Source organism: Vulpes lagopus, chromosome 4, assembly GCF_018345385.1.
Source record: "Vulpes lagopus strain Blue_001 chromosome 4, ASM1834538v1, whole genome shotgun sequence".
Lineage (NCBI taxonomy): Eukaryota > Metazoa > Chordata > Mammalia > Carnivora > Canidae > Vulpes > Vulpes lagopus.
In genome coordinates this window covers 50,550,366-50,562,656 of record NC_054827.1, presented here as the reverse complement: position 1 = coordinate 50,562,656, position 12,291 = coordinate 50,550,366, and the positions used below count along the sequence as shown (strand labels likewise).

Genomic DNA, 12,291 nt, shown 5'->3' with positions numbered 1-12,291 from the left:
GTATGCTAGAGGTTTGGTATGATTTATGTGCTCCAGAGAGTGGGAGATAAATCCTACAGAGATTTGGTGACTTGCCACTTCACTAAAAATTTTAGAAGTCTGATGGTCAGCAGCATGCTGGGACATCTCCTTCCACGTGAAAGACAAGTCGCTGCATCTCCTATCCCTCACTGGAAAGAAGGAAGCTCAAAGCCTGGGAGGAATCTTTGGGTTCTGAAGGAAACACATTCCATACCTAGGAACACTCCTGCTGCCCACACACCAGGTTACATGGAAAACTGTTGGCTTTAAATGGACCCATAGCAAGAAGAAGCTGTGCAGTTGGTCCAGGCTGTGATTCAAACAGCCCTTCCAGTTGGGTTGTGTAATGTAGCAGAGCCTATAGTGTTGCAGGAGTCCATGATTGAATAAGTGTGGCATTTAAGGCAAGTCGCAGGAGAAGAATCACAGCATAGGCCCCTGGGATTATGGAAAAAGCTCACACCAACTATTGTGAAGAATTATACTCCTTCTGAAAAGCAGCTTCTAGGGCGCCAATGGGCCTTGGTAGAGAGAACAAATGACCATAGGTTCAGAATGCACCATTACCAGCTAGGTCCTATTGGACACATCAAGCCATAAAGTCAGGCAGGCCTAGCATTAAGGCCATTGTAAGATTAAACTGGTATATCTAGGACTGAGCACAAGCAGGACCAGAGGGTATAGGCAAGCTGCATGAGTACATAGCCCACACCTCCATGTCATTCACTGTGCTTCTACGGGCACCCTATCCCTAGCTTACACTTCTGGTTATATGAGGGGGTCCCACATAAGCAGCGAAAGGAGGAAGGAAAAAAGCCCAAGTCAGGGTTATGAATGAATCATCTCAGTATGCAGTACAAGCTGAAAATAGTGGCTCTCACTTGGGGGAGATCTTGAAAAACAGTGGTGAAGGAAAATCTCCCCAGTAGGAAGGGCTTGGAGATGTGCACCTGGTCATCCCCTCGGTGCAGGAGAATGGCCCGAAGTTAGAACATTTGTGTGCTCGTGAGCAGTAACCTGGTTGTTATCTGAAAGAAAAACACTGGAAAATTTGAGACAAGAAAATCTGGAATAGATGTATGTGAGTGAAGATATAGGAGCGGACACAAATGGGAAGTTGTATCACATGTTCAGTAGTAGATATCTGTTACAAAAGATGTGCCAACTAGACTAAATAACTTGGCCAATTAACCTAGGCAGCCTTTGTCAGACCCCCCCTACCCTCACTGCTGCATATGGGTATCTGAATAAAGAAACTATAGTGGCAGAGATGGAGGTGATACCAAAACCCAATAGCATAGATTGTCATTTGCCAAATTATAGCTACTGCCATCACTGAATGTCTCATCTGCCAGCCATAAAGACCAATGTGAAACTGTATCCCTTAAGGAGACCAAGAGAATACTTGGTGACCAGCTGACTGCATTGGGTCCCCTTTATCCTGGAACAGCTAGCAGTTTTCGCTCACAGGAATAGACACTCATTCCAGGTATGCAGTTGCCTTCCGTGGCTGCAGGGCCTCAATGGCACCATTCTCTGGAGGCTTAAGTATCACCTGATCTACCCACATGGGATCCCACACAGTGTAGCATCTGAACAGAGGACACTCTTCATGGCACAGGAGGTTGGGAAGTGGGCCCATGAACATGGAGCCCACTGGTCATATTACATACCTCACCAACCTAGAAGCTGCTGGATAGATAAAGTATTGGAATGGCCAATTAAAGATGCAGTCAAAGCTCCAGCGTGGAGGCAATGCACTGCAATGATGACATTTCCCCCAGGACATCCTGGTGTATGCCTTCAATCAGATAACTTAGTAGAATGCTGTGTCCCCAACAGAAAGAATCCATGGATTGGGAAACAGTAAGTGGACTCCATGAGTGGTCCCTAGTGAGCATCATTCCAATGACCCAGTGGGCTTCTTTGTCCCTACAACTCTGACCTCTGCAGAGTTAGAGATCTTGGTCCCCAGAAAGGGCATGTTCTTATCTGGGGCACAGCAAAGTTCCTATTGGACTACAAGTTATGGTTTCTACCAAGCACTTTGGCCTCCTAAAGGTCAGAGACTAGCAGATGAGACAATCCCTGCCTTATCAGAGGTCATTGACCCCATCAGTGGGAGGAGCTAGGGCACCTAGTAGACAGTGGGAACAGGAAGGGCTATGCATGGACTCTGGTGACTTTTCTGGGTGTCAGTTGGCACTCTTTTGCCCAACTGTGACTGTGAATGAAAACAAGAGCAGTAACCTGAGAAGGTGCTCAGACCCCGTAGGAACCAGGATTTGGGGTACTCACCCAGGGAAGCTAAGGTGGTAGCTGGGGATGAGGAGAATTAGAATGGATAGTGGTAGAAGGATATGATGAGGACCTGTTGAGGCCTTGCAACCAATTGCAGTGACAGAGGCTAGAGTTCATTCCGTTCAGTTCCCTCTTCTAAGTTTCTTTTCAGGGAGAGTGGCCCTTGAGAGCCACCCTGAAGGAGCCTTTCCCTGAATATGGATGGAGAAATAGATCTGTGTGGTGCACAGGGTAGATCATAGAGGACACAATATGTTGCTCAGAACGCCCCTTTCAAGTCAGGGCTTCCTGCCCAACTGCAAGTAGATGTGCTTAGCTGATAGCCTCCAGTTTTAGCTCTTTCAGGGTCTGCTCCAGTGTTTGAGCTAAAGTCCTGCAGTTCTTCAGTGGGCTGGCCATGGCTGAGCATGGTAGTGGTGCAAGGGCTTAAGCTTTTCTGCCCAGTGCTAGGCTCCTGCTCCCCAGTGGGCTGGCACAGCCTTTGTCAGGTCTGTATCCCTGTCTGCCAGCTCCTTGGGACCAGTACTGCTTTTTCCCTTGATTTTCTCTGGTGTTACACCCCAGGGATTATCTGTACTCATAATTCCTTATCAGTTATCTACTTCTGGGGAACCCAGACTGTGACAGCACACATTTTAAAATTTCTCCAAATGTCCATCTTTTCCCTTCCCACAATCCTTACCTTGTTTCTCATGGATTCGAATTGAGGAGAATTTTAGATCTCTCTTCCCAATCATTCTCACCGAAACTTTCTTCCCCATTCTTCCAAACTCTTCCTTCTCTATTCTCCTCCATATTGCAGCATTGTTATGTTTTGCAGCATTTAACCATTGATTCTTTTATGTTTTGCTAGGGTTTTTTTTTTTTTCCATGTCTTCCCAAATACAAGGGTTTTGGGGGCTGGAACTATTTTTTTTTTTTTAAACTTCTGCATGTTTAGAGCAACTAACTAATGTAAAGGTCACATGGAAGATGCTATGTTGAATTTATTTGGTAATGAAAGCCCAGTCCTGGGAAGCTGTTAAGGCCAAGTAGATTAAAGGCAATTATAGAAGTAATAGCTAGAGGGAACAAAAAGCCAGATGATCCTGTGTGGGACCCATGTTTGGCTGGCTTTCATGCCAAAGTATTCTATTCCTCAGAGACACAGTTCATCTACCACCAATTACCAAGTAGAATTTCCACTCATCATTTTCAAGAATTTCTTCCTTTTATAGTTTTACTTACTAATTTTTGTAATCTCTACACCCAATGGTGGGATCGAACTCACCATCTGAGATAGAGTCCCATGCTCCTCCAGTTGAGCCAGCCAGGCGCCCCCGTTTTGAAGAACTTCTAAGTTGACAATCGAATTGTATCATTAAAAAACAAAACAAAACATAACAAAAAACTATCTGATCACTGACCCGTTTATTTTACTTGGGAAGAGTGTTGGGAGGAAAAACCGGTTTCCTTTTCCAACTTGGATACAGTGTTTGGGGATCTGCAAATTAATTGACAATAGACAGATTAACAGGAGAAAAGACAAGGTTTATTTTCACATTGAGTTGGAGTGGGGTGGGGAGCTTTCAGTAATGGACGAGTTTGGGAATAGCCCAAGTGTGTATACCTCAATTTAACAAAAGAATTTATTTTAGGGCTTTAATGGGAGAGTATGGAAGATTTTGTCCCGCTTTCTAATGTTAATGGAATGGGCAGTCTGTCTCTACTGGGCGGCTGAATTAGCAGGAAGCTCCTTTTGAAGGGGATTAATGGTAGCTGCATCTTCAGCAGGCTCTGCTTTCAGATTAAGAGAATTTCCGATAAATTTTCTTTCTGCATCTTCTGTAGCTCTGATGTTTTCACTTTAAAATAATCTTTAGGGCAGCCCCGATGGCCCAGCGGGTTGGCGCTGCCTTTCAGCCCCGGGGTATGATCCTGGAGACCAGGGATTGAGTCCCCACATCAGGCTCCCTGCATGGAGCCTGCTTCTCCCTCTGCCTGTGTCTCTGCCTTCTCTCTCTCTCTCTCTCTCTCTCTCTGTGTGTATGTCTGTCATGAATAAATAAATAAAATCTTTTAAAGAAAATAAAATAATCTTTATACCGACCCTGGGGCTCCAAGAGGGTCTCCACAAGGGATGAGGCCTTGTCCAAATATCTGAAGAGAGGAACCTACCTGAAATCTTGGGATACGTCTAGACATGCCTGTGACCGTTTGCTGTTGGGAATAAAGTGGCACCCCTGTTACCGACCAGAGGCAGGTAAGGACGTCTTATGAAGTGTTTCTGCAGGGAACACCTGGATGGCTCAGCGGTTAAGCCTCTGCCTTTGGCCCAGGGCCTAGTCCTGGAGACCCGGGATCGGGCTCCCCGCATGGAGCCTGCTTCTCTCTCTGCCTAGTCTCTGCCTCTGTGTGTGTGTGTGTCTCTCATGAATAAATAAATAAAATCTTAAAAAAAAAAGAAAAGTGTTTCTGCAAAAAGCCCTTGAGCAGGCAAAAGAGAGGGAGAGCAATCCTCGCTGTTCTTTCAGAGGGCATGGTGCTGGGGGGCTGGGTGGACCACGATCTGGGGCCCATGATTTGGGGAACCTCGGGGAGCTGTCAGGTTCCACCTTGATGGCTGTGTTTGCTCAGGTTACTTCCTCAAGTACAGAGGATAATGGCACCTAACCCTTGGGGTTCCTTGGGAAGACTGGCTGCAGCGCAGGTAGGGCGCCCGGCTCCCCGCGGAGCGCTCGCTGGGGGTGGGCTCTTCCCGGGCCGGGTGCGGAGGGGTCACCGAGCTCCTCAAGGGGGCTCCAGCGCTCACGCGTCCCCACCGCGGCCGGCTTACAGACGCTCCACCGAGCCCCAGGTCATGTTTGGTTTCTCTTCTTTGGGGAGAAGCCTCGTCGGGGTGGGGCGGGGGGAGTCGCCCCGGCGGCGCCCCGCGCCCAGCGAGGGCCTCGCGCGCCCGCGGACCGGCTTCCAATTCGGCGGCCGTCGCGGCTGATTTCGATCCGGTCCCGGGATCGGGTCGGTGAGTTGTTTGTTTGTTTTTAAAGATTTTATTTATTTATTTATTCACGAGAGACCAGAGAGAGAGGCAGAGCCCCAGGCGGAGGGGGAAGCAGGCTCCGTGCGGGGAGCCCGACGCGGGACTCGATCCCGGGGCCCCAGGATCCCGCCCGGGGCCGAGGGCGGCGCGAGAGCGCGGAGCCCCCCGGGCCCCCCGGGTCGTGAGCTCTGACCTCCCCGGCCGCGGCCCAGAGCGGGAAAGCGAAACCGCTGGTTCGGCTCGCGGCGGCGAGGAGCGCGCGCTCGCCCGGCCGAGCCCCGCCCGCGCCCGCGCCCGCCCCCGCCCCCGCCCCCGCGCCCGCGCCCGCGCCCGCGCGCGGACTCCCCTAAGTTTCGATTCCCCGCCGGAGCCGGGCCCGCGGCGCGCCATGGCCGACCCCGAGGTGTGCTGCTTCATCACCAAGATCCTGTGCGCCCACGGGGGCCGCATGGCCCTGGACGCGCTGCTGCAGGAGATCGCGCTCTCCGAGGCGCAGCTCCGCGAGGTGCTGGAGGCGGCTGGGCCCGACCGCTTCGTGCTGCTGGAGACGGGCGACCGGGCCGGGGTCACCCGGGCGGTGGTGGCCGCCACCCGCGCCCGCGTCTGCCGTCGCAAGTTCTGCCAGAGGCCCTGCGAAGACCTGCACCTCTGCAAGCTCAACCTGCTGGGCCGGTGCCACTACTCGCAGGCGGAGAGGTGAGCGCGCGGACGCAGGGGCTGCGGCTCGGCCAGGGGCGCGCCGTCGTGGGGACCCGGTCCCCGCCGGCCTCGCCTCCAGCCTGCCCCCCCCCCCCCCGCGGCCGGCGCCTCCAGACCTGTCCTCCAACCCGGTAGCTCCCCAGCGCCCCGGGGAAGACCGCGCCTCGCTCCTCACCCCCAGGGGAATGGCGGGGGTTGGGGGGGGGGGGGTCCGCTGGGGCTTGAGCATCTGGAGGCAGGTTTGGGGACGGAGGACGGCGCCTCCCCTGTGTGGCACCTTGGACCGCGGAGGCTTTCCCTTTCCGCTGCGTGGTCCCTGCGCGCCCGGATCGTCGTCGCCGCGGGGGCCCTGCGCTCGCCCCCCACCCCTCCATCCCTGGCGCCGCCAGGCCCCTCGCGCTCACTTGTCGGGTCCCTGAGCGCAATGGCCCTCCTCGAGGTTCCCGGTGATGTCGGGTCCTCTCCCAGCGCTGCTGCCCCGGGGTCCCCGAGGGGGCCCGAGCTGGTGACCCCGAGGTGGCCCGCCCTTGGGACCCCCCTGAAACAGGGCGCGTACCTCTCAGGCAGCTGCTTCTGCGTTTCTTCCACTCGTTCATTTTTTTTTTTTGCCTCCTAAATATAGTGTGCCCCGCGGATTGGGTTAAGCCTCTTGACCCGTGTCCTCTCCCGAGGACAGCCCACCCCCTTGGGCCCAGCTGTCACATCTGCAGAGATGGCTCCCATGTGTCTGCCGGCCGCCCCGGCCTCCCCGCTACATCTGGGCTCTGCTCTCCCGGTGCCCGAGCAACGTCTGCACCCAGCCCGCCGCATGCCCTTCCTCCCTCCAGGGCAGGGTCTCCGGCACGCCCCCGCCCCCTTTTCTTCACCCTTCACAAGTCCTCCCTTACCAAGCCCTTTTCTGGAGGCCTCCTGTCCCCTTCCTGCTTGGTTTCCCCACCCCACCCCACTTCGGATTGAAATCTTGTTCAATTAGTGAATGGTTCTCTCTGCCCATCTTTTCTGTCCCTGTGCACTTCTGCTCAATTATTTTTCTTGATATAGTACTTTTCACACTTGGCCCCCTCCTTGAAAACTTTAAGTGGTTTGTCTTGGTGTCCACAATGGTGGCCGTCAGTCCGTCTTTTGATCTTGTGCTTCTTAGCAACAACCTTTGGATGACTCACCCTCGGTGTATGTGTAGTAAACCATGCCAAACATGGGGGCTTTTTTTTTTTTTTTTTAAAGATTTTATTTATTCAGGAGAGACACACACAGAGAGAGAGGCAGAGACACAGGCAGAGGGAGAAGCAGGCTCCATGCGGGGAGCCTGACCTGAGACTGGATCCCAGGTCTCCAGGGGATCCCAGGTCTCCAGGATCATGCCCTGGGCTGAAGGCAGCACTAAACCACTGGGCCACCCGGGCTGCCCAAGACCGGTGCTTTAAATGGATGACATAGATGAGATAGTATTTTAAAAAAATTTTAAAGGACAAAGTGGTAACATTTTTAAAAAGCGCTGAATGTGCTCCATCGTTAAAAAAAAATACTTATTGAGGGCGCCTGGGTAGCTCAGTTGGTTAAGCCCCTGTCTGCCCTCTGCCCCTGTGATGATCCCAAGGGAGCCTGGCATCAGCCCCATCATCAAGAGCCTGGTTTCCCCCTCTCCCTCTGCCATTCCCCCTGCTTGTGCTCTCTGGCTCTGTCAAATAAATAAATAAATAAATAAATAAATAAATAAATAAATAAAATAAAGCAAGCCTTTAAAAAAATAAAAAATGTATTTATTGAATGTGTTGTGAGGCACCAATTTGAAAATCTGTTTCTAAGTTTTGGTGAATTATGAATGAGTATAGAGGAAATCCTCTAGTCACAGAAACCCAAGAAATCTGGGAGGAGGGAAGGAGGGCAGAAAGTGGTGGATAGAAAGGGAAGGAACATTCTAGTACCGTACTTGAATAAGAACAGTGTTGGAAAGATGATTTTTTTCTGTGTATGTGTACTTTTCTGTTCTGTTCCTAAAAATTCTTCAACTAGAGTTGGCTTTTAGTTTTAAATACATATGTCCCTTATCTTTTAATTTTTTATGTTAGATATTTTCAAAATGTACTAAAGTAGAGAAAAGAGAATGATGAACCGCCATGTACCCATCATTTCAATTCAGCAATTTTCAAAATATGGCCAGTTTTGTTTCATTTATGTCCTCCTTCCCCATCCCTGTACCCAACTTCCAACGTATTATCTTTTTTTTTTAAGATTTTATTTATTTATTCATGAGAGACACAGAAAGAGAGAGGCAGAGACACAGGCAGAGGGAGAAGCAGGCTCCGTGCAGGGAGCCCGACGTGGGACTCGATCCAGGGAATTCCAGGATCAGTCCCTGGGCTGAAGGTGGCACTAAACCGCTGAGCCACCCAGGCTGCCCCCAACGTATTATTTTAAGCCAAATTCCAGAGATTATGTGTTTCATAAATTCTTTAGTAACTCCAAAGGGTAAACTCTAATTTATTAACATAACCACAGTACAGCAATCACAGTTTTTTGCAGTTACAATTTTAATATAATCTAATATCCGGTTGGCATTCAGATTTCCCTGATTGCCTCATAATAGGACTTGCATTTTCAGGAAGAAACTCGCAGAGACATAATCCATAATGTGTAAATATGTTACATATCCAATATATTTAGAAACTTTCAATTTCTTATACCATATGTTTAGACACATTAGTTTTGTGTGTGTTTTTTTAGAAAGTTTAGTTTTTTGTTTTATGAATATTATTATGGTATTTTTGTGTGTATGGTTTGAAACATCAAGACCACATTTTAAACTGCTAAATTGAATTGTTAACCAGAATTTTTGTGTGTTTTAAAAGGGGAGATAAAATACAGGGATAATTTGGTCTGTTCAAATTTGGATGGATCCTCTGGGGAATTCATTAAAGTCTTTTTTTTCTTTTAGTGAAGTGATAAATTCTCCTTACATTTATTGGTCTGGTTGACCTTTTATTTCCTTTTTCATCACTTTTGAGTTAGAGCATTACAAATTTTTAATCCATTGAAGTGTACTGTGTCCTCATAATCAGGACCTTGAGAGACTTTTTTTTTTTTTGACTCAAAACCTAGAACAATTTTTTCCCCAAGTTTGTTTGTTTGTTTATTTTTTTATTTTTTTATTTTTTAATTTTTTATTTATTTTATGATAGTCACAGAGAGAGAGAGAGAGGCAGAGACACAGGCGGAGGGAGAAGCAGGCTCCACGCACCGGGAGCCCGATGTGGGATTCGATCCCGGGTCTCCAGGATCGCGCCCTGGGCCAAAGGCAGGCGCCAAACCGCTGCGCCACCCAGGGATCCCTGTTTGTTTATTTTTTAAAAAGATTTTATTTATTTATTCATGGGAGACACAGGGAGAGGCGGGGACATAGCAGAGGGAAAAGCAGGCTCCTTGCAGTGAACCTGATGTGGGACTTGTTCCCAGGACCCAGGGATCAGGACCTGAGCGGGAGGCAGATACTCAACCACTGAGCCACTCAGGTGCCCATCCCCCAAATATGTTTTAAAAGTATTCCCTCCTTCTTAGAAATTTATAAAATCTTCTAAAACTTGGGATCCCTGGGTGGCGCAGCGGTTTGGCGCCTGCCTTTGGCCCAGGGCGCGATCCTGGAGACCCGGGATCGAATCCCACGTCGGGCTCCCGGTGCATGGAGCCTGCTTCTCCCTCTGCCTGTGTCTCTGCCTCTCTCTCTCTCTCTCTCTCTCTCTGTGTGACTATCATAAATTAAAAAAAAAAAAAAAAAAAAAAAATCTTCTAAAACTTGACATGTCTAAGTCTAAAGTCTAAGGACTTTGTGGATTACACGTTAATGGGATCTGTTGACCAATTAATACTCCTATCAATTGCCTGAGGACAGTTTGCATTTTGCTGTTGGACTTATAAAATTTCCTTTATATTCCTTTATATAAAAATTCCTTTATATTCATAGATTGGATTTTTCCTCTTTATCCTGCAGTTCTAGTCTTTCTTATATTGCTTTTAGCTATACATGTTAGTCAACAGGGGCTTGCTTGAATGTTGGGTATTCTCTTGGTGCCTCAGTTTGGATATTTTTTTCTTTAAGATTTCATTTATTTATTTGAGAGGGAGAGAGGGAGAAAGCGAGCACAAGCAGGGAGAGTGGCAGAAGGGAAGGGAGAAGCAGTCTCCCTGCTGAGCAGGGAAACATGGCCTGCGGCTCCCAGAACTCCCAAGACCAAGACCAGAGCAAAGGCAGATGCTCAACGGACTGAGCCACCCAGGCTCCCCCAGTTTGGATATTTCTATCTGCTTTGCTGAAATATATGCCCAAGCAGGGAGTTCTAATCCCAGTTCCAAGGCAAGCAATAACTACCATTTATTGAACAAATAACTATGTATCAGGCCCTGTAACAGGCACTTTAGAGATGGTATCCAAGCTAGTCTTCACTGTGGCTCCTGAGGGAGGTATTGTAAATCCCATCTTAATATAAGGCAACTCAGACCAGAGCTGTTAAGAAATTTAGAAATGTACATTTAAAAAATATATTTTATTTATTTATTTAGAAAAGTACCGAAGTCCATAGAGCAGATAACTTGCAGAGTTGTTGAACCCAGATCCATCTGTATGATTTCTTAACTAGCTACTCATGTGGTGTAGTAGCTGTGTGAAGTAGGACCTTTCAGTAATTCAAGTTGTGTGTTGTTGGTGGTGCTTTTTTTTTTTTTTTTCAAGAATAACTGTTTAACTGTGTGAAGCAGGCTGTTGAGCATTTTCAACCAGCTTTGCGGTTTTTGCCAATGTGGGTGTTTCCTCTGGGTTCTTTCCTGTTTGTATGCCTTTCCTGTTTGATTAATTGTAACTTTGGGTGCGGTGGGTAGATGGGAAGAGGTTTAATTGACTATTCAATAAATTGGAAAAAAAAAAAGCCCAAATTGCAAAGAATAATATAACAAGCATCAGAGTATTTATTTTTTATTTTTTTTAAGATTTTATTTATTCATAGAGACAGAGGGAGAGAGGGGCAGAGACACAGGCAAGGGGGAGAAGCAGGCTCCATACAGGAAGCCCGATGCGGGACTCTATCCCAGGTCTCCAGGATCACACCTGGCTGTAGGCGGCACTAAACCGCTGCGCCACCAGAGCTGCCCCCGCATCAGAGTATTTTACATATTCTGAATATGTAATATAACAAAGGTTATATTAGAGAAACTACAATATAATAAGCTTACAACTCACCTCCCAGAATAAATACTAACATTTTTCATTTTCACATATCTTTCAAAGTAAAATAAAAACCATAATGGGCCTAAAACTATTTTCTATTTCTTAGTCTCATTCCCTTCTCTCCCCAGAAGTAACCTCGATTGGGATTATGGTGTGTGTTCTGACCCTCCATGATTTTATAATTTATAAAACATTTATAATATGTTTTTTCTCACATATATGTTTGTATCCATGTATGAAATGTAGTATTGTTGTATGTATTTTAGAATTTTTACTCAATGTTATGTTTTGGGGATCTATTCCTGTTGACATATAAGGATCTAATTTATTCATTTTAACAGCTATATAGTATTTCTTTAAAGATTTTATTTATTTATTCATGAGAGACAGAGAGATAGAGGCAGAGACATAGGCAGAGGGAGAAGCAGACACCCTACAGGGAGCCCAATATGGGCTTCCGGGATCACGCCCAGAGCTGAAGGCAGACGCTCAACCCCTGAGCCACCCAGGCCTCCTTAGTATTTCATCCTGTAATTTATGGCACAGCTCAGTACCTGTTGTCAAAGAAATGGTCATTTGGGATATTTCCAGTTTTTTGCTATAACGAACCATGCTGCCAAGACTACACGTCTCTTGGTGCTTCTCCAGAGTAGATCATTAGGAAGTGGAATTGATGGGTTGAATGGTTGCACAGCTTCAACTTTTCCAGATCCTGACAAATATTTTCATGTTCGAGAGTCCCAGTTTCCCCATCTAAGGGCCAGGTGGCACTGGGTATTTTCAGACTTTTAAAAATTTATGCCAATTTGAAGGGCATAACATGATATCTTATTGTTTTAATTTTGAAAGGATTTTCAAGTCTTATGAAAAATTATAAAGCATCCAATGAGTTATCTGTGTACCCATGAATCAGCTTCAGAAATACAATGTTAAGGGCAGTCCGGGTGGCTCAGCGGTTTATGCCACCTTCAGCCTGGGGTGTGATCCTGGAGACCGGGATCAAGTCCCACATTGGGCCCTGCATGAAACCTGCTAC

At 47.6% G+C, this 12,291-nt stretch overlaps 1 protein-coding gene across 2 annotated transcripts in view; it reads left to right on the top strand.

The window, feature by feature from the left end:
• Window positions 1-5,660: 5,660 nt before the first annotated feature.
• Window positions 5,661-12,291, top strand: part of ZC3HAV1 (zinc finger CCCH-type containing, antiviral 1) — a 61,151-nt gene continuing 54,520 nt past the window's right edge. The window contains exon 1 of one of the 2 annotated variants that reach the window (XM_041752133.1): window positions 5,661-6,037. In XM_041752133.1, the coding sequence (XP_041608067.1) occupies window positions 5,730-6,037 (308 nt within the window). In that variant the 5' untranslated portion in view covers window positions 5,661-5,729. The remainder of the gene's footprint in view (window positions 6,038-12,291) is intronic. The other variant, XM_041752134.1, reaches the window with a different exon arrangement.